At 43.6% G+C, this 22,021-nt stretch overlaps 1 protein-coding gene across 4 annotated transcripts; it reads right to left on the bottom strand.

Annotated features, from left to right (window-relative positions):
• Window positions 1-3,756: 3,756 nt before the first annotated feature.
• On the bottom strand, window positions 3,757-21,648 carry dtx2 (deltex 2, E3 ubiquitin ligase). 4 transcript variants are annotated; one of them, XM_084178135.1, is made up of 9 exons: window positions 20,655-21,648; window positions 19,472-20,057; window positions 17,090-17,148; window positions 14,818-14,988; window positions 13,122-13,189; window positions 10,201-10,362; window positions 8,875-9,036; window positions 7,046-7,135; window positions 3,757-5,908 (listed from the first exon to the last, which is right to left on the bottom strand). In XM_084178135.1, exons 1-9 carry the CDS (start codon window positions 20,965-20,967, stop codon window positions 5,642-5,644), a joined length of 1,878 nt encoding a protein of 625 aa, XP_084034261.1. In that variant the 5' UTR covers window positions 20,968-21,648; the 3' UTR covers window positions 3,757-5,641. The 4 variants fall into 4 exon arrangements, with proteins under 4 accessions (XP_084034261.1, XP_084034262.1, XP_084034263.1 ...); XM_084178136.1 differs by having other exon boundaries at window positions 13,122-13,183; window positions 20,655-21,043; XM_084178137.1 differs by lacking the exon at window positions 14,818-14,988.
• Window positions 21,649-22,021: the final 373 nt, after the last annotated feature.

Genomic DNA, 22,021 nt, shown 5'->3' with positions numbered 1-22,021 from the left:
ACAGGGACCACAAGAGAAGTTGCCCTACAAACAATACAGCAGGACATCGTCCAGCTCAAGGACTCAACCGTGACTTTCCAAATAGCAGCATATCTAAGGCTTTCACAGCGGACAAACCATCTCTAGCTGAGCAGTCCTGTCCAGCTGCTGCTCTGAAGCGCCGATATAGCCAACTGAGAGGACTCCTACTCCAAACCTTTGATAGGGCCAGTCCCGGCCTTCTGATAGGCTCAAACAACACGCACTAAAATCACTCCTACTCAGCCTGTGTGCCCGGGCCCACTAGAGAGTCCCGTCGCAGTGTGCACTGCACTGGGATGGGCCGTCCAAGGCACTACCGACCACCTCCATGACTCAAGCCCTGAGCACCGGCCTCCTCCAAGATGCACCACTGCACTACCTCCGGGTTCCTCCAAGCCTGAGGACTCCAGTGCTGCAGTAAGTGGGCCCACATTCTGCGACATCATAGTAGTGGTACCAGACCCCAGCTACAAGACCAGCCAGCAGTGCCGTCATCGGGCACCTTCATCCTCTGTTCCTCCCCAGCGTCTGCCTAAGGCAGGCAGGAGACAGCAACACCCACGCAGACAGTGTGGACTCCTCCCACTTAATCCCAGACTTCCTAACACTGTTGCTGATGGGGCAGCCGAGTTTGGGAACAAGTCCTCCCCACACAGAGGAACTGTTTATCACAGCCCTTACTTATACCTGACCAGCTCTTGCGTTGGTTGAGTTAACCATGTACAGCCCCCCAGAATTCTGCAGGGACTTTAAGTTAAATTCCAAATACGTATTTGGGGGCAGCTATACAATATTCCCTGCCATTCTGGTTTATACTTCACTCACCTGTTTCTGGCGGCCATTTGCATATTCTCCAGTCAGAACCTGCCCGAACTTGTTCAGTGCAGCAGCGCATTTCCCCCTGGTGCCCACATTGCTTTGGTTGTTTCCTTACCGATAACTTTGTACACATGTGCGTTCATGCAACAGTAAGTACTTCATCATAATGCATATTTCCTTGTTGTATTTTGTGTTATGTTGTTTCTACTTTAGCAATACTTTATGGTATTTTTGCTGGTGGCCTCATGCCAACCAACTGGTACATGTACAGTATGGAGAATATGTAGGCTGTGTTCTTTATTATAAACCGGGTCGTTTGAGTCGTGAATGCTGATTGGCTGAAAGTCATGGTATATCAGACCGTATACCACAGGTATGACACAAAGTTACTTTTACATTTACATTTTACGTCGTTTAGCAGACGCACTTATCCAGAGCGACTTACAGTTACATTACATTATTTTATTTTTCATACTGGCCCCCCGTGGGAATTGAACCCACAACCCTGGCGTTGCAAACGCCATGCTCTACCAACTGAGCTACATCCCTGCCGGCCATTCCCTCCCCTACCCTGGACGACGCAGGGCCAATTATGCGCCGCCCCATGGGTCTCCCGGTCGCGGCCGGCTACGACAGAGTTCTAATTACGTTGGTAACCTGTTTACATAATAACAATAAGGCACCTCGGAGGTTTGTGGTATATAGCCAATATACCACGGCTAAGGGCTGTATCTAGGCACTCCACGTTGCGTTGTGCCCAAGAACAACCCTTGCCTTGGTATATTGGCCATATACCACACCCCCTCAGGCCTTATTGCTTAATAATAACTGTGGACACGCAAGGTACCAATTTCATATCCTTTATGGTATCCTTTTCCGTTCATGTGCTTATGTACAGTCCCCAACTAGTTCTCTAGCTATAATCTGTATGCTAGTGACTACGGAGAATTGCTAGCTTGCTAGCTTGTACTGGTAAGACTGCCTCTTCTGAAGTTGCCATGATGGCCCTTTGGCCTGTGTAGCCATCTGGCGTGTTCATTGTATAGCTCTGCCCTGCCCCCTTGTGGAGCTTTCCAGTTACTGTTTCCTATGTAAAGCATTTGCGCATTTATATCTGTCAGTGGCAATGCGATTTATTTACTGTTATAGCAGTTTATTATGTTACTTCACTGTAATATTGTTCATTGCTATATCCTGATATTGTATTTTAATTACTAATCATACACACACATTTAGAACCCCCGGTGAATATAATTGTCCTTAAACATAACTGGAGTTGCTGACATCTTAACGAAGATTGAGGCCATCTTTTGTATGACTACCAACATTTAGTGACGGTACGCTCCTTTACAACGTCCAATATTCACTGCAACTGTTTCAAATACAAACAACTGTCTTTCAAATAGAACTTTCACTATCCATTTATCAATGAGGAGGTTCACACATGGCAGCCCAGCCAGTGAAATAGCCTAAATATAGTCATTTGCAGTCCGGACTTGGGTCAGTACAGTTGTAATGGAGTGTCCTTCCCTCAGCCAAGGCAAGGATTTGAATTGCTAATGCTGAAGTAGAGAACCTCATATGCCGCTGCCAGCGTGATTTGTGCTGCTGCGTCTCTTTATAACCACTTACTCCTCATGCATAACACGGCCGTGGAAAGAAAACCGATTAGTATTAATTAGGGTTTCAAAATTCCAGGAATTTTCTATAAATTCGGTTGGAGGATTGCCGCGTTCAAACCAACTAAGAACTCGGATTCCCGGAAACCTCCAACCAGGATTTCTGGAAAACCAGGGAATTTATTTAAAGTTCAAGGAATTTTACAACCCTAGTATAAATGTTTATCTCGAAAGTTTGGGGCTATGATGATAGGGTGGCAGCGTCAATTAATTGGCGCAACAAACAAGAATGGAGGTGACAGAAAAGACTGAAAGATTGAAAAACACCATAGAAACAGCATAGTTCATGATTCATTTGAAGTGAAAAGAAGCCCATCCAGATTCTCTAATCATTTTTTTCAATGACTCATATTCAGCCAAAGGGAAGACATTCTGATGATACGGGTATTCAACAACGGTCTATTTATATTTGCAAACGTGTAGCGGCAACAACGATACATGGAATGGTATCCATGATAATCTGAGCAGCATGTTGCATCTTTGATGTAAGGGAGGGAATGCATCTCATTGCTGGTATATTTCAGTCTTTGATACAATGCTGCCCTCTACAGAAGAAGTAGGACCACATCACATACTACAGTTTCAATTCAGAGAAAACAAGATTCACATAGGTCTATTCAAGATAGTTTGCATGTTCGAAACACAATAACTGCCGCAATAGTGACATATGCAGTTAGTCAGGACCACAATACCAAGGGTTGTGTCATGGTCATCGTGTGTCCTGTTACTAATGTCGCGTTCAAAACAACTGAGAACTCGGAAAAATACGAGGTCAAATAATGTCAGTGATCTTCAGGTCGGAGCTCTAGAAAGAGGCCCGAGTTGGAATACCGTTCAAATCAAATTTTCCCAGTCGGAGCTCGTTCACTGTTGTTTTGAACGCGGCATAAACATACTAGTCATTTTACGAATATAAGTCTACTCGCCATGTCTGATTACCTTTTCCATAACCTGTCTGAATGTATGCGTTTAACATGAAAAGGCAAGCAAGCTCACTGATTGCTTGCCTATCACTCACACCTGTGCGCAATCATCACTTACCAGAACCTGACCCAGTTGCTGCTGGACTCTAGGGATGGGATTTGTAATGTAGCCTTGGCACGAACTCCTTTCCTAACACCTCAAAGTAAAATTAATTATTTTCAACCGATTGCTAAAGAATAAGAACCAAAGATCATTTCATTTTCTTTAATGAAATTATGCTAATCAACACTACAAACAAATGAGTAAGATGGGATTCATTTATCAGTTCTTTATTGCGGAGAACATTTTCAATATGCTTGCATACACCTGAATACTGAGTAAAATGTCACCTAACTGGATGTTGGACAGAAGAGCAGTGGAATTGGACGATCTAGGTTAATATAGCCTAAGCATGCCAAAAAAGAAAAATCAGGACTGGTCTTGATGGCTATGCTATTTTGACCTGATTGTCAGAGTAAAAGTGAATTGACCTGGGGTAATGTCATTTATTCTTCTGTTTTTAAACTTCTAGGGCAAAGCTGAGTGGTAGGCCTATACTACGATTGAAGCTAGATCTACTCAAGGTTTTATAAGGGTCTTTTCACACTTGGTCTCCCCCTTTCAACCAATTTTTGTGAAATCGTGCAGTTCGCTTAATTTGTGCAGTGTGAACACTCAAAGGATCTCAGACCCCTCAAAAGAGCACCCGAAGAGAATCAAACACACCATCGAGAGGTGGTAAAAGTTTGGTTCGCTTGAATTCCACAGGCTGGTTCCCTTTTTTAGGGCAATGCGAACACATAGTTAGCCTCAAGTTAGACTGCCCCAGAGCTGGTTAGTTCTTAAGGATTCATTGCCATAGAAATTAACCTGGCTCAAAGATGAGCCACTTTTGTGGTACCGGTTATCCCGAGTTGACCAATGTTAACTGGCTAACTCCTCAAACCACATACTTAGTATTCGGCTCAGGTCAACAGTCCATGTAAGCTTTCCAAAAAATGCACAAATGCTTCCAAAGTTTGAGGATATCTCCATACCTCTAAGTGGGTGTAGCAAAGCATCAGGGTCTGCTAAATGACGTAAATGTATTCATAAAGCATCTCAGAGTTGGAGGGCTGATCCAAGATAGGTTTTGCCTTAGATCATTACATTTAAGTCATTTAGCAGACGCTCTTATCCAGAGCAACTTACAAATTGAATAAGATTATAGGCAGGGAGAACCTGATCTATATCAGCACTGCTACTTTGAATACAGGCCCAGCTTAGTCTGCATTAAGCGTGACAACTCCACTTGTTTCCCATCAAATTAGGTGAAACAAAAAATATGATTACAAATGGTTAAATTATAAATGCAGAAACAAAGGCAAACAGAAGTTTCTCTTCCGGGTTATGCTTCTTAATGAACTGGCATTTACGGACATATTTACGTTCCTTTACAGTGCTTTCATTACTGACAAATATGAAAATGACCAATTAAACAGACCCCCCCTCCCCCATTATAACACAATTAAGCAGGTACTCACTTTGCTACCATTTTGTATAGTATTTAATGTCTGTGTATACAGTGAGTTGCCTAAGTAGGACCTACATTGCTTTTCAACAGAAATATCACTAAAGTATTTGCATAATTTACCAATTTGAAAAACAAAATTCAACCACAGACATTAACCTGGTAATTACTAAAAGTGTTAATTAAATGCACTATCAAAACTAGTGCTCCCGACATCTGTTCCCCGCCAGAGCTGCCACTTTTCATGGAGCATGTCAAAAGAGGTGTGGACACATCAGGCTGCTCCAAAAGAAAAGCACAATGCTTTTTTCAAGGTAAGGGTTCTGTCTAAAATGGCACCCTATTCCCTACATAGTGCAGTACTTTTGACCAGAACCCTATGGGCCCTGGTCAAAAGTAGTGAACTATATAGGGAACAGGTGACTAAACCAAGAGCTGGTGGAGCGCTACTACAGCAAAAAAAGTCCACGACAAACCCCACATTATCAGTATGTGCAGTATTCTGCACACCGCACTTTGACATACTATCTGCTTCGCATTGAGTACTTAATAAGACCAACAACAAAAAATACCACATCCAAGTGGGAATGTGAATATGTTTGCTATGTTGAAGTAGTGACATTACGAGGAAACTGATTCAGGGTCAGTTTCACAGTCCAGAGTTTGACGCTCCTCCCTGGCTGGGGCCCTCCTGTTTGACCAGGCAGTCGGCGGTCACCCCCTGAGAGGACAGCTCGGACAGCACATTGTCCAGATAGTTGGGGTCCGGGTAGCCGTGGCCTGACACGTTGGACATCATCTCCGTCTTGTGGTGGATCTCGTTCCACACCACTGTGTCAGGCTCGCCCGTGGTGCTAGACGTGCCCACTGTGAAGATGAGGCGCCGTGTCCACGCTACCTTCAGCAGCTCAAGTACCTGACATGAAATAAAAAATGAAATTCGAGATGACATGCTCTGCATATTTATGATGTTTTAGATCTTCCTGAAATTAAATCCATAGAAAGGTCCTTTGGGGAAAGGATGGTTGGCATACCTTTGAAGTCTGTATCCAAAATGATGATTGAGAAATTGATTGAATTGGGACATTTTGGCATTACCCTGGCCTTATTTAAGACACTACAATTACGTAGACGCTACAAAGCCTGTCTTGGAGTCATTTGAAACCTTAACATGTCATCTGAAATATGAGTACTGTTTAGATTAAGAATAACAATTTATTTACATTAATTTATGGATAATTAAAAATACATCTAAAAAATACCCCTATTGATTGTAAATTCTTACACATTTAATGAGAACTAAAATATGTGCAACTAGAAAATATTGTAATTTGACGATCCCCAACTATCCCCATAGATATCCAACAGCAAACTAACTTTGCCAAGGTCGCACACTGGCTGAAGCTTATTGGTGCTAGCTAGACCTACTTCAGAATCACCTTTATTGTATATTTATTTACACATCCCTAGAATGACTTGGTCAAATGGTGCTGCTAGCATAAGACAATATAGAGACAGAATACAGACAGGAATTTATATGAAGTGTAGATATATTATTGAAAAAATAATTGTGAACGTAGAACTAAGACATTCAGTTATAAAATAAATAACTTTCCTTTAAGTTAGTCTGCATTGTCTATATGTTATGGTAGAGGTATGTGCATTTGATTTCACATTGACAGGGAGGAGATCAGATATAGAAATGGATTTCCTTTGCAAATATATTGTGATGCATTATCAATATACCCACCATAAACACTTACCTCATACTGTACAGTAAATAAGCATTTAATAAATTAAGCCAACAGAACAATTTTGAGTAGCAGATTTGGTCGCAACGAGTGGCAAATCAAATTGGTAATGAGGAATTGGCACATTACATTCAAGGAAGACGTGTCACTTAAATCTCACACTCAGTGTGTTTTGACTGAAACTGCTTAAATCAGACTTCCTAGACTGTTTTGAGCACATACGAGGATTGCGTAAGCAGAGCGGAGTCCGGGGCCATGTTCGGAAGAAAGTGGACTGAAACAGGGATGAACTACGTGCTTACCTTTCTGCCCTTGTCGTTGTCTGGGAGGAAGCAGAAGCGAGGGAAGCCTCTACAGGTGTATGGCTGCCCCGCGTTAGGGTGCTCTGGACCCTGGAGAGAGAAATAATATTTAGTCATTTATCCAGAGCGATTTACAGTCAATGTTTCATCTAAGCTGCGCAAGTGCGTGCAGTAGCCCCGGGTAGAACAGAGAAGCACAAGATTGAGTGAAGTTCAATGTTCTAGAGTTTTCCCTGTTAGTTAACACTATCAAGGTTTCCCTTTACTGTGGCAATTGTGATCGAAGCAACGCAATAGCCATTTTCAACGCAACATACCGAAACAAAACGAACTATGCAAGAGATTGTTGTAGGCAGAACGCATCGGAGTAGGATTATATTGCCCACGACTCAGCCCATACTCTACAAAAACCAGTACGGCATAACCAATCAGAGCTGCCGCAGGCCTATATGCAAATAGACCATTGCCAAATATGGATGTGCCATTTACTTTGAAATGGACTGTGTTTACAACTGACTATCCTACCGATCCTTGACTTCGGCGATGTCATTTACAAAATAGCCTCCAACACTCTACTCAGCAAATTGGATGTAGTCTATCACAGTGCCATCCGTTTTGTGACCAAAGCCCCATATACTACCCACCACTGTGACCTGTACGCTCTTGTTGGCTGGTCCTCACTACATATTCGTCGCCAAACCCACTGGCTCCAGGCCATCTATAAATCACTGCTAGGCAAGTCCCCGCCTTATCTTAGCTCATTGGTCACCATAGCAACACCCACCCGTAGTCTGCGCTCCAGCAGGTATATCTCACTGGTCATCCCCAAAGCAAACACCTCCTTTGGCCGCCATTCCTTCCAGTTCTCTGCTGCCAATGACTGGAACGAACTGCAAAAATCTCTGAAGCTGGAGACTGATCTACCTCACTCACTTTAAGCATCAGTTGTCAGAGCAGCTTACCGATCACTGCACCTGTACACAGCCCTTCTGAAATTAGCCCACTCAACTACCTCATCCCCATATTGTTATTTATTTTGCTCATTTGCACCCCAGTATCTCTATTCGCACATCATCTCTTGCACATCTAGCATTCCAGTGTTAATACTAATTGTAATTATTTTGCACTATGGCCTATTTATTGCCTTACCTCCATAATTTGCTACATTTGAACACACCGTATATATATTTTCTGTTCTATTTTTGACTTCATGTTTTGTTTTACCCCATATGTAACTCTGTTGTTTTTAATCGCACTGCTTTGCTTTATCTTGGCCAGGTCGCAGTTGTAAATGAGAACTTGTTCTCAACTGGCTTACCTGGTTAAATAAATAAAAACTATTTAAACAGCTGTGGTCGTGAGTAGATGAGCTTGTTTTGAGATCAAAGAGAGAGCTGTATGTACCACGTGTGCACATTTTGTTCATATCCTTTGCTAGTTAGTGAGTCATTAGCCCAGTTTTAGATAATTTATAGTCAGCAATAGGGGAGTGATTGCTTCCTACAAGAGCACAAAACGTGTACATTTCTAGACATCTTTGAAAAGGGAGTCAGGTAAAGAGCTTTTTTTTGTCTTAAAGGGGCAGTGTTGTATTTTGAGACAGATGAGAATACTGACATGAGGAGAAGGCACAGGTCCAATCCCTTGTCTGTATCTTTTGGCCCTTGTGAATCTGAAAGGTATGGTTTCAGTCAGAAAGAACCGCCAGAGTGGTAAGCCTTGTTTTTGTTACTGCTTCGCTGGGGCAAAAGCCTGCACCCACACCTGCCCTGGCAGGGGTAAGATAAGCCCACCCCAGACTCCGTGTGTTAATGAGTGAGTGAGTCTACCTGTATCCCAGGGGGTATGCTGTAAATTATCTGGATAGTTCCACAGTCTGGGTGGCCGGGGAGGGACTGGGCGATACTATAGATCTCCATCTTGCCCTTGGGCTGGGTCCCAGTCTTCTCGCCGTAGATCGTCTTGCATGAGGGGCACTGGAGGCTGCCATCCTGGAACAGAGTCAGAACCGCAGACTTTCATTAAAAATAACCAAAAGGCCCACGTTAGTGACTGTTTACACGCAAATGATAAAGAATCAAGTTGACAAATTGACCGTTTATTAAGTACTAGTACCGGGTCGGACCCACCATTGCCTCCAGAACAGCCGGAATTCGTCGGGGCATAGATTCTACTAGATATGGCGTTCAAACGTTTCACAATTGGTAACAAGGGACCTAACGTGAGCCAGGAAAACATTCCTCATACCATTACACCACCGCCATGGACTCTTGCTGCTTATGCCAAATCCTGCATAAAGCAACAAGAACCAGGATTAAATCGGTACAGGCTATGTTTTTCCACTCCTCAATTGTCCAGTGTTGGTGATCACATGCCCACTGGAGCTGCTTCTTGTTTTTAGCTGATAGGAGTGGAACCCGGTGTGGTCTGCTGTAATCGCCCATCCGTGACAAGGACCAACGAGTTGTGTGTTCCGAGATGCCGTTCTGCACACCACTGTTATACTGCGCAGTTATTTGCCTGTTTGTGGCCTGCCTGTTAGCTTGCACGATTCTTGCCATTCTCCTTTGACCTCTCATTAATGAGCCGTTTCCACCCACAGGACTGCTGCTGACTGGATGTTTTTTGTTTGTCTCACCATTCTCTGTAAACCCTAGACACTGTCATGCGTGAAAAGCCCAGGAGGCCGGACTTTTGAGATACTGGAACCGGCACCCCTGACGATCATACCATGCTCAGAGTTGCTTAGGTCACATGTTTTGCCCATTCTAACGTTCAACCGAACAGTAACTGAATGCCTCGATGCCTGCTTTATATAGCAAGCAACAGCCACGTGACCATAAACTAAAATGTTAGCCTGATTTCACCATATGTGATATTGTTTATTATGATATGTTGTGGGTAACACTTAACTTTTAGCCTGCAGGTATAATGCTTCAATACTGTAACTATTCCCCAGGTCTTTTTTTGTTTGTTTAAATGAGAATGTGTTCTCAATCAACTTATCTGGTCAAATAAATAGCATGTACAAGCCTTTATAGTCCTTATTATAAGGCTTATTTTACATTAACGTCTCTATGTAGGACAATATGTGGGCTCATGTTGTCCAGGCCACCCATTGAATTACATTTTATTAGGATCTCTGTGGCGCCCACCTTGGTTCCATTGTTGTACATGGCCAGCATGCAGAGCATGTGCAAGGTGTGTCCACACTTGGTGAACTTGCCCACGGCGCCGGGCGGGATGGACTTGGCTCCCTCGGACACCACAGCATAATCCGACGGACACGACAGCCGGTCCATACAGATGATGCAGTCCTGAAACCACAGGGAGGATATATATATATATATATTCAGGGGTGAAAGTATATTTAATTTATTCCCGTTACAGACCTACGTGTACTTGACATTTTTTTAATGGTCCTAAAAGTAAAGATTAAGGGTCGAGTTTAATGTGGGATAAACACAACCAGTCATGTCATCAGTTCGTCAAAAACAAAAAATCACTTCAAAAGACTCCTGTAGGCTACCTGCGCACGTTCGTCCACTCAAATAATTCAAGCATCCAAACATTGCACTGTGCACCCGCCACAAAACATCAAAAAGTGTAGGCCTAATGACATTCAGCGATTGTCATTAGGCCTTCACTTGTAGCCTGCCTTGGCAAAATGTCTGTGTTCTCTTCGAACCACACCGCATTGGAGTCCATTCACACATTTTTCATGTGGTAATAAAAAAATGAGGGTGTAATAGCCTACATTTTTCCTGGCATCTTAGTTATTATTGTGATCATTTTCCGGTACTGCGTACCCCCACTATTTCACTTGCCGGGAATCTGTACTGGGCCATACCTACTTTCACCCCAGGATATGTTATACATGTAATTACAAGATAAGAATTACAGGATCTGTATATGATATTATATCATGACTCTATAAATTGATGTTGGGATGACTTGGGGATATGGATGGAGTATTGTTTATATTTGTATACAAAACTGCAGTTGGCTTGCTCAAACTGCTTTAGAAATAGGTCTTCATTTTAGAGCAATCATATTTCTTTCAAATTGCACCTTCTTTGCAAAATAAAATGTTTCTTCAATACAAATAAAATTAAGAGTGGTTTTGTATAAAAATCACCTGTGTCATATGAATGTACCATCTTCATGAAATGTTTTCAAATGTCTGAGAAACTACAGTGAGGGAAAAAGTATTTGATCCCCGGCTGATTTTGTACGTTTGCCCACTGACAAAGAAATGATCAGTCTATAATTGTAATGGTAGGTTTATTTGAACAGTGAGAGACAGAATAACAACAAAATCCAGAAAAACGCATGTCAAAAATGTTATAAATTGATTTGCATTTTAAATGAGGGAAATAAGTATTTGAACCCCTCTCAATCAGAAAGATTTCTGGCTTCCAGGTGTCTTTTATACAGGTAACGAGCTGAGATTAGGAGCACACTCTTAAAGGGAGTGCTCCTAATCTCAGCTTGTTACCTGTATAAAAGACACCTGTCCACAGAAGCAATCAATCAGATTCCAACTCTCCACCATGGCCAAGACCAAAGAGCTCTCCAAGGATGTCAGGGACAAGATTGTACACCTACACAAGGCTGGAATGGGCTACAAGACCATCGCCAAGCAGCTTGGTGAGAAGGTGACAACAGTTGGTGCGATTATTCGCAAATGGAAGAAACACAAAATAACTGTCAATCTCCTTCGGCCTGGGGCTCCATGCAAGATCTCACCTCGTGGAGTTGCAATGATCATGAGAACGGTGAGGAATATCCCCAGAACTACATGGGAGGATCTTGTCAATGATCTCAAGGCAGCTGGGACCATAGTCACCAAGAAAACAATTGGTAACACACTACGCCGTGAAGGACTGAAATCCTGCAGCGCCCGCAAGGTCCCCCTGCTCAAGAAAGCACATATACAGGGCCGTCTGAAGTTTGCCAGTGAACATCTGAATGATTCAAAGGAGAACTGGGTGAAAGTGTTGTGGTCAGATGAGACCAAAATCGAGGTCTTTGGTATCAACTCAACTCGCCGTGTTTGTTGGAGGAGGAATGCTGCCTATGACCCCAAGAACACCATCCCCACCGTCAAACATGGAGGTGGAAACATTATGCTTTTGGGGTGTATTTCTGCTAAGGGGACAGGACAACTTCACCACATCAAAAGGGACGATGGACGGGGCCATGAACCGTCAAACCTTGGGTGAGAACCTCCTTCCCTCAGCCAGGGCATTGAAAATGGGTCGTGGATGGGTATTCCAGCATGACAACGACCCAAAACACACAGCCAAGGCAACAAAGGAGTGGCTCAAGAATAAGCACATTAAGGTCCTGGAGTGGCCTAGCCAGTCTCCAGACCTTAATCCCATAGAAAATCCGTGGAGGGAGCTGAAGGTTCGAGTTGCCAAGCGTCAGCCTCAAAACCTTAATGCCTTGGAGAAGATCTGCAAAGAGGAGTGGGACAAAATCCCTCCTGAGATGTGTGCAAACCTGGTGGCCAACTACAAGAAACGTCTGACCTCTGATTGCCAACAAGGGTTTTGCCACCAAGTACTAAGTCATGTTTTGCAGAGGGGTCAAATACTTATTTCCCTCATTAAAATGAAAATGAATTTATAACATTTCTGACATGCGTTTTTCTGGGTTTTTTTATTTATTCTGTCTCTCACTGTTCAAATAAACCTACCATTAAAATTATAGAATGATCATGTCTTTGTCAGTGGGCAAATGTACAAAATCAGCAGGGGATCAAATACTTTTTCCCCCTCACTGTATATGCAAACAAAAGCAGGTATAGTTTATTTCATGTTTACAGTGATTTCCAAAGTATCAGAATGGGGAAACATGACTGATTGTTCTGCAAGAGCCCTTCTTCAGTGATTGTTAAGTAAAAAGAGGGCGGGGAGAAGTTTTCCTAGGTACAGCTCTAAGGGAAACCTAACAGTAACCATTATGGAAAATGCAAAACTGACCGAAGATCAGCGTCTAGGGGCAACTTCACCCTACCCCAATAGAAAGAAGCGAGGGAGGAGGGGGTCTTTGACATTGAAATGCATACCTCGTCTTGAGCAGAGGCCACTTCCTCCATGTAGCGGTGAATGACATCCTCTGGTTTCTGGGCTGGGGCTGAGGGGACAGCAGACAATGAACAGAGTTGGAGAGAAACCCACCAGACTAAAACCACACTCAGGCCCTCAATATACAGACCGGACACACTATAAACAGTTAGGAGGGATTATAATAAGATCAATTGTATGGAAAATGTAGTCTCTAGTATTGCTTTTTTAATCAATTTCAGTGGATGAAATGGTGGTAGCCTAGTTGTTTTGCAGTTTGCTATTGTACACATTATGTTCACAAAAATTATTGGCTAGATTTTATAGCATAGTTCATCCTAAAACATTTTAACTGACACTACACTTTTTGTTATATTTTATATTTCTGCAGAAATGACCGACTCATCCTGCAGATGGAGCCTACACACTTCACTGCAGCTCAAACTTTAGGCCGGCTTCGTTGGCAAATCTGTACCACGCAAAAGCACTGCTCGAAGATGTAACATGAGTCGACAGATTGAGGCACACAGTATTAATGCATGACAGTTATGGATGAATGGAGAGAAGAGGGTTAGAGATTGACACTTATCTTCCAATGTGCCAATAGCACCCTCTTCCTTCGTTAGGGGCTGTGGTGTCCCAAATGCCACCCTATTCACTACATAGGGCTCTATTCAAAAGTAGTGCACTATGGGCCCTGGTCAAAAGTAGTGCACTATGGGGAATAGGGTGCCATTTGGGATGCAACTTCATTGTTAGATTTGTGAGTATCAGTCTGTTCTGGAACAGCTGCAGAGTAGGTCAGCAAATCAGTGTTGAGTTCAGGGGTTCTGTTTTGAGCTGCAACCTTTGTAAATGTAACCAAACTGGATCACAAAAAGCAAGATTAGGGCCTAGTTCTGAAAGAAACACACCAATGTTTGTTAGCTAATGAATACTGTATCGACTGCCAAGCAACATCACAACACTGATTTGTGGATATGATATGAATGAGTCACAGATTGGCAAATTATTCGTAGAGACAAGCGAGCGATGGAATACGATAAAAGAGCGAGGACACGTAAGAGGAAAAATAAAAGGAAGCTATACAAACCTGCAGAAAATCTAAACACTGCCTTTGATGCCATTCAGTTTGAGGACATTTTGAAGGACACAGTATTTGATTTTCAAGAATAAGTTTGATATTTGTACAACTTATTGATAGATGGTTCCTTACCCTGAAAGTAGTGTATGAGCCAGGAGAAAATGTAATCGATGGTTCGGGTTTCTTTAAACAGCCACTACAAAAAACTCTGCCAATTTTAGACACAGCTAGCTGAAAGTCAATGGGAGTGATAGGGACACCGTGCAATGTCCATGTTTTTTGCCAAATCACCTTTAAGTAAAGTCAAACCAAATCCAGTAGATTTCAGTTGCCCCAATCCCTCCCATTGATTCTAAGTATTGTGTATTGAATAGTGAGAGCCTAAAACTGAGAGAGAATATTAATTACTGCCTCAGATGTCACCAAAGTTTCACAAGGCAGGCATTCGTTTTTAAACACAAGGGACATTTTCTTTTTAATTGAACATACATAACAAGCCCAAGTATTCCAACTTTGGGATTTGGGACGACAACAATGGAAAGCATTGGATGTGACGAAGCACAGAGCTGGATGCAGGCCAATGGGGAGTTGGTGGGGGAAGGTGGCGTAGCTACCTGTCCTGTGCTGCCTCTTTGCCCTCCTAACCGAGCTGCTGCTGTGAGTTTTGGAGCCTGCGGGCCTGCTGGTGCTGCTGGGGGGAGGAGGAGCGGAAGAGGGATGTGGGAGGGGGGCACTCGTGAAGCGCACGCCGAGTCCCACTGCTGACATCAAAATGGAGGCCATGCCTGGAGTGGGAGGCCCCGGGGAGACATGCAGAGGGGGTGGGGTCGGGGGGGGAGAAACCAAACAGATGAGACATGGTGGATAAAGCAGTGCGTGACTGGGGGGGGGACCTACTCAGGGACAAGAGGGCATTGTATTGGGAAGTTTGGTAGGCTTCCAGCCCCATCCTGCTTGGTACAGATAGATACAATTGGATTCAGGAATAAGAAGAAGTCATCTGGATTTAGGGTTTGTAAAGACAATGTGTTGGACTAATATTTGGCAGTAATACATGTGGGCTGATATGTACTGCAATAACCGCACTGCTCTAATTGATTTCCTTTTAAAAAGCCCTATTGTTAGGTTCTGCCTCAATACTACATGGTATTGTATATATTAATATTTTACACAGTTATTTAATGATATGTAAAAATTAAAAAAGGAATATCAGCACAAATATGTCAAAGGAAAATCTTCAGAAAATGTCAAATTCACTTTACATTAGCCCTCCACAAAACATTTCAGCTAAAGCCCAACAAATATGTTCCTCACTGCTCAACACGACCCCTTGAACAGTCACTAACAAAAGAAGCTGAATTGCTGTCGGTATTGGTCAAACACACACAGATATTATCAATCTGACAGTCTCCATTGCTAGCCTATCTGCTGGCTCAATGGGATAGTCCACTTTTTTGTAAAGTTTTAGCATAAAAAGCTAAACTGCTAGCTAAGAGATTCTGGACGTTCCTAAATAACCAGCTAACAAATAAATAAAAAACGGTTTGGATGAAATGACAACACCCTAGGTGTAATGAAAATTCGCTAGGCTACAAATATATAAAGTGAACTGGGCCTCCTGGGGGGAGGAGGAGCGGAGGAGGGATGCAGGAGGGGGGCACTCGTGAAGTGCAAGCCGAGTCCCACTGCTGACATCAAAATGGAGGCCATGCCTGGAGTGGGAGGCCCCGGGGAGACATGCAGAGGGGGTGGGGGAGAAACCAAACTGATGAGACATGGTAGATAAAGCAGTGCGTGACTCAGGGGGACCTACTCAGGGACAAGAGGGCATTGTATTGGGAAGTTTGGTAGGCTTCCAGCCCCATCCTGCTTGGTACAGATAGACTTTCTGAATCCAATGTTATCTAAGGCACTGCATTGCAGTGCTAGAGGCGCAGCAGTCTAAGGCACTGCATCACAGTGCTAGAGGTGCCACTACAGACCCTGGTTCGATCCTGGGCTGCATCACAACCGGCTGTGATCGGGAGTCCCATAGGACGGCGCACAATTGGCCCATCGTCGTTCGGGTTAGGGGAGCTTTACGTGGCTCATCGCGCCCTAGCGACTCCTAGTGGCAGGCCGGGCGCCTGCAGGCTGACCTCGTCGTCAGGCGAACGGTGTTTCCTCCAACACATTGGTGCGGCTGGCTTCCGGGTAAAGCGGGCAGGTGTTAAGAAGCGCGGTTTGGCGGGTCATGTTTCGGGGGACGCATGACTCGTCCTTCGCCTCCCAAGACCGTTGGGGAGTTGCAGCGATGAGACAAGATTGAAATTGGGGAGAAAATACATTTAAATTAAAGCGAACTAGCCCCTTTTCACTAAGCCCCCAAACCCCTGAGACTACCTTGGCAAATAAACGCCATCATGGGCTGGGCAAACGACCAGAGCAAAACAGGGCCTGGTCTGTGGAGATTATGTACAGCGATAAACTGAGGTGCTAGGCTAGCTGTCCAGAGAGTCACAAATGACTTTCCCACCACCGACAGGAGCTATGGTCATTGCCATGAAATCAAAGGAGTTCTCTGCTTTAATGACTGATCAACAAAAGGTGTGCCTCTGAAATCTGTCAGGTCTATGAGATAAGCTAACTAAACCACACGGTTGCTGAACAGTGCTGTCAAATGTGTAGACCATTTCTGGTGTATCAGCCATCTTTGTTAAGACTTTAGCTTGCCATAGGCCACACATTTGGCTGAAACAAAGTAAGCTTACTAACATTGATTTTATAACCACCAAGAACAACAATGCTTTATCCAAACAGCTAGAATTCACATTGATGGTGACTGAAAAGAATCCAGGTAGTACCACCATGGTGGATGTTTGGATCAACTGTTTGGGACTGCTTTACCTGCAAGGGCTGAGCTCACACTGGTGGATCCATTCCGTTGCAGAGGGATGGCGGGGACACTGCAGCAGAGGAAACAGGAAAACAGACAATGAATCCATACACACCATTGCAGAAGCAATCAATTGAGAAACTGATGTGGTCGGTTCTCTGAAAGTTTGAAATCACTCTAGATCAGGGGTCTCCAACCTTTTCTAGCAGGAGAGCTACTTTTAAAAAAAATATATATATATATATATATATCTCTCAAATAGTCACACATTCTTCCTCTCCCCTGCAACTCGTCGCTGGGTCCTTAGTTGTTTAACCATTATTTTACCAGGTATATTGATAGAAAACACACTAAGGGGGACCATATAAAAATCAGCCCCAAATTCTGTTTAATATTTTCCCAGTTTCATTTTTCCGTGGTTTTAAGTTTTTCACTCAGAATTACAATTGTTCATAGAGAAAAAACTAAATTGGATGTTCTGAGTCCATGTCGATGCTTAAATCACATCAGAAGACCATTTTTTAGGTGGTAGAAAACTAACAAATTTAGATTGAGTGCAATTCCCCTTTCAATTGTGCATCTAATGAGTGAGGAATGTGCCGTCTAATGTGCCGGTCTAGCGATGGTTCTGTACTGTTGCTGCTCATTTCATGGCAAAGTGTGCAAATAACAAATAAGAGATACAAATGATATACTTCTGCCAGGCAAGCCTACTTTGCAGTTAACAATTAATTGAGAAGGTTTTGGGGAAAATAATAAATAATAAAAAGCATCTGTCAACCCACAAGACGGTTATCACATCAACTGGCTACACACAGAGTGATAGACAAATGTGCGCACAACACAGACAGACGGGCAATATTACAGGAAATGTATTGGCAGATATTGTGTTAGGTTTGGCTTTTTAAGCCAATAGTGGCCAAAAGAGTTGTGGAAAAGTTGCATTGATTAGAAAGTAACTGGGAACTTGCGGTGTCTGATACTTGTGAGATTTGTTTATGACAGTATGCGGCATGCTACTCATATGTGGGCTGCGAGCTAGAGGTAGCTTGCGATTGACCTGTTGGAGACCCTAGATACTGCAGAATCTTTCCACTATATCTCCTATTTTGAACAGTTCTGTGCCCTGAAGCTGCAAGTTTACATGAGTAAATCAATCACGATTCTAAAACGTGTTGTTTTGCTGCCATCTCAAACTAACTAAACAGCAAGACAGAGGGAGTACAAATGGCCTTACTCTTGATAAATGATGGATGGGGAGCTAGCATGGCCTTGCTAAAACAGGCCTGCCTTGGTTCAGAGTTTAACCTGGCTTATGATCCCTAAAATCAGGCATTCCTGCGGTTCACTGTGCAGTATCTTTCCTCCTGGTTTCCTTTACTGTCATGTTCTGCTGACGCCTCTGTTCAGCAGAGCCCAAGAGAGTGGAGCAAAAGCTGAGACAAGCTCTGCTGGCAGTATTCCAGAACACACGCAGAGAGGGCCTACCGCAGTTATGCACATCCAGTGTGTCAGATACTTTTCGGTGTGCTTTTTCTCCAAGTTGATAAGGCTTTGGAGTACAATGTGAATGTTACAGTATGTTCAACATTGCTCCATGCTGCCATCTTTTTCTCACTCAAGTTATTTTAGCGCTGTGTGGCATCAGGGCTGTGACGAAGCTTTCAAAAATAGTGCCACTAAGGTATTCTTTAAAACAAAAATGCAATTTAACTGTCACAAGAATGACATACCGGTACTAGTATGCACACTTTCTTCCCCGTGCTTTGTTCGTCACAAGGAGTGACAGCCTAGGCCTACTACTACCAGGAACCACATGGTGACACAACAATGAGAGGAAGTGTGTGAGATGCACCAGTTGATGTAATGTTACCCTTTCAACATCAGCTGGCTTTTTGACCGAGCAGAGCTTTGGGTCCCAAATCTGGTTTCCTATCCACTGCAAAACAATTCCGCGTAACCCCCACTTCCTCTTTAGTGGACATCAATAAAATATCTTATCCTGCCGTTTTCAGGCAGTGTTTTTGAAGTGTTCAGATTTGGGACTCTATGACAAATTGTAACCCCAAACTATACCAATGTGTCAATTAGCTCAACATAAAATGATACAACATACATAAATCTGTTCAAAACAACAATTTGGTCTAAGTCTGCGTTTACACAGACAGTCCAATTCTGATCTTTGCCACTAATTGGTCTTTTGACCAATCAGATCAGTAATAATTGGGCAAAATATCAGAATTGGTCTGCCTGTGTAAACGCAGCCTTAATGTAATTCAGAGCCCCTACCAGTAGGCTATGCCTTACTCAACACAGAGTTACTCAAGAATGTAGTATAAATGGATAGGCTGCTAAATGAGCCGACAATTACTTTTCAAACAAAACCAGCCTACCTTAAGCCATTGGCACTGGTGGGGTAGGACAGTGGAGTTCCAGGGAACTGACTAGCGGAGGTTGACGGGGGCCAAGGGCCACCCCACGCCATGCCCCCCACAGAAAGAGGCCTCCTGGGGTAGGGCGAGTACACCGAGGTGGGGTGAGCTCCAGCCGCCCTGCTGGGGCCCTGGAAGCTGGGCAGGCTCAGCTGGCCAGAGGAGAAGGAGTGGCGTGAGCGGCTGGGCATGGGGCCAGTGCAACTGTGGCTCAGACACTGGTGGCAGGAGCAGGCCGGGCCCGAGTGGATGACGGAGGCGCCAGACGCTAGCGGGTAGGGGAAGTTACCCTGCCGTCGGACCTGCCGCCTGAAGCCTGTGGCCTTGTTGACCTGGGCCAGCGCTGTGAGGTCCACTATGTAGTTATAGCCATGTGAGGCCATGTCCGCCGTGGCCTGCCGTGCCAGGTAGCTGTGTTCTAGTAGGATAGAAGTGCGAGTCTCGTATGGAGTCCATCCTCCTTCGTCATTCGCCCATTCCCAATATACTCCGCTACCCAAGCCTGAGGACTGGGCAAACAATTGGCGGCGTACAGACCGCGTTTTCCCTGGAAAGAGAAGAACACAGTGAATTCATACTGTACTCATGAGGCAAATGTGTTTTGCACAGAAAATCATGCAATAGACATCACACAGTGAATGGCAAACAGTTTATTATAGTAGTAGCTAGTGGTGTAGTTCATAGTGTCAGCTAAACATACCACACATCCTGTGCTATTGAGATAAGATTTCCTGCTGTTTTTCTCCCTTTTCCTCGCCACGTTTGTATCACAGGCTGCAGGTGTCAAAGGACATTTGGACTTCTCCAATAATCCCCACTTTCCAACCAAGATACTTGGCTGTATGACTGCCTAATATCATGTCTGGATCACATTCCAGTTAGCCAGGTAACGTTAGCTAGCCAGCCAACTAGTGACCCAAAGAAAACGTTGACATTGCAGGAAAATAGGCTGTTCCCTATAGATGTTAGCAAGATAAGTAATGCGATTATCTTTCGTTCACGGAGGCCAACAGCTGACCACAACAGCTAGCTAGCTAACGATGCGCTAGCTAGGGCACAACAAAGCCCGAAAGCTTCATTTGAGTTTTAATAGCTAGCTAGCTACATCACACACGGTGCAGTGCCAGTGGCTTAATTCCCTTACCTGTATCTTGGCGGAACTGGTTCAAGCTTGGTATGTCTATGAGATAAGGCGACAAGCTGGGGTCTGATTGTCCGAGGCTGATGCTGGTGGTGCCAGGACCCCCACCTCTGTGTCCCCGCGGAGAGGAGAAGTATTGTTCGATGTAGCCGCTCACCTGGCCGCTGTATGGTCGCCAGGAGCCAAGATCATCCTGCCATTCCCATACAACGACCATAGGCTGAGATTGTCCAGGTGCTCCCAAGGTCGGTGTAGAGATAGAGGGTCCATTTCTAGACCCATTTATCCCCACACAGGAGCTAGAGGCAGTGGCCATATCTTCCAGCTAGTAGCGATACGTCAAATTCAGTAAACGAAACGATAGCAAAAGCTGATGCTAGCTAATTCAGCTAACGTAGCAAGCTAGGTTAAGTAGCTATGTTAAGTCAGATGGACAAAACACGTTAACACTTCGCCAAACTACAGGACACCTTGCCAGCTACCCTATCAATAAATTGTAGCTATCAACCCTAGTTAAGTAGCTAACGTTACGCTATCAAAACATCTTCAGTTTACAAGCTGTAGCTAAAGTTAGCTAAACTAGCCAGCACGGCTAGCTTGGATTATTAAAATGCCCCATTTTTACAAGACGACTGATTCGAGATCAGGCTGCAAACATTCAAGCAAACTGTTTAAAAGCATTTTGGCAAACCTTGCGAAGCAATTAATCATTAGATGAGGAAATATATTGAGCTATGCTAGTTTGCTAATCATGCATTGCATTCCAACCAACTCAAACTGGCTAGCTACTAAACCAGCGATACACCAAGCTGTCTGAACAATCGTTGCTTAGCAAATGACGACATGTGAACATCATCGTATTTTTAAAGGTCCAATGCAGCCGTTTTTATCTCAATATCAATTCATTTCTGGGTAACGATTAAGTAACTTACTGTTATTGTTTTCAATTAAATTGATCAAAAAGATACATTTCTCAAGCAATAATTTAGCTAGGACTGTCTGGGAGTGGTCAGAGTGGCAGAAAGGTTTCGAACTCTCTTTCTTATTGGTCTATTAGCTAATTAACTGCCTGGTGATGTCACTACACAGGCCAAAACTCCATCCAACCAAAACAGGCTGAAATTTCATGTGGTCTTTTCAAACAGCTCTTAACACTAAAAGGGCATTATCATAATTTCACAATATTATTTCAACCTCAGTGTGGAAATATATATAAAACAAATTATGTTTTTGACTGCACTGGAGTGGTCTTAATAACTCTCAGTTGTCAAAATGGTCCTTTCAAACCTCAATCATTACATAATTTCATTTCTCTATGATACCATGACATTATGAAGGACACAATAATACGAAAGTAGTAGGTTTAAACT

The sequence above is a fragment of the Coregonus lavaretus genome (genome assembly GCF_964263955.1).
Source record: "Coregonus lavaretus genome assembly, chromosome: 15".
NCBI classification, from domain to species: Eukaryota; Metazoa; Chordata; class Actinopteri; order Salmoniformes; family Salmonidae; genus Coregonus; species Coregonus lavaretus.
Note: the sequence above shows the minus strand (reverse complement) of the source record. Positions and strands in the feature narration are given on the sequence as shown.

Coding starts and splice junctions, on each gene's coding strand:
- dtx2 (XM_084178135.1), bottom strand. CDS start 20,967: ATGGCCACTGCCTCTAGCTCCTGTGTGGGGATAAATGGGTCTAGAAAT. Junction 14,989..17,089: donor TGTGAGCTCAGCCCTTGCAG/GTAAAGCAGTCC, acceptor CTCCCACTCCAG/GCATGGCCTCCATTTTGATG. Junction 5,909..7,045: donor ACAACGACAAGGGCAGAAAG/GTAAGCACGTAG, acceptor ATTTCATGTCAG/GTACTTGAGCTGCTGAAGGT.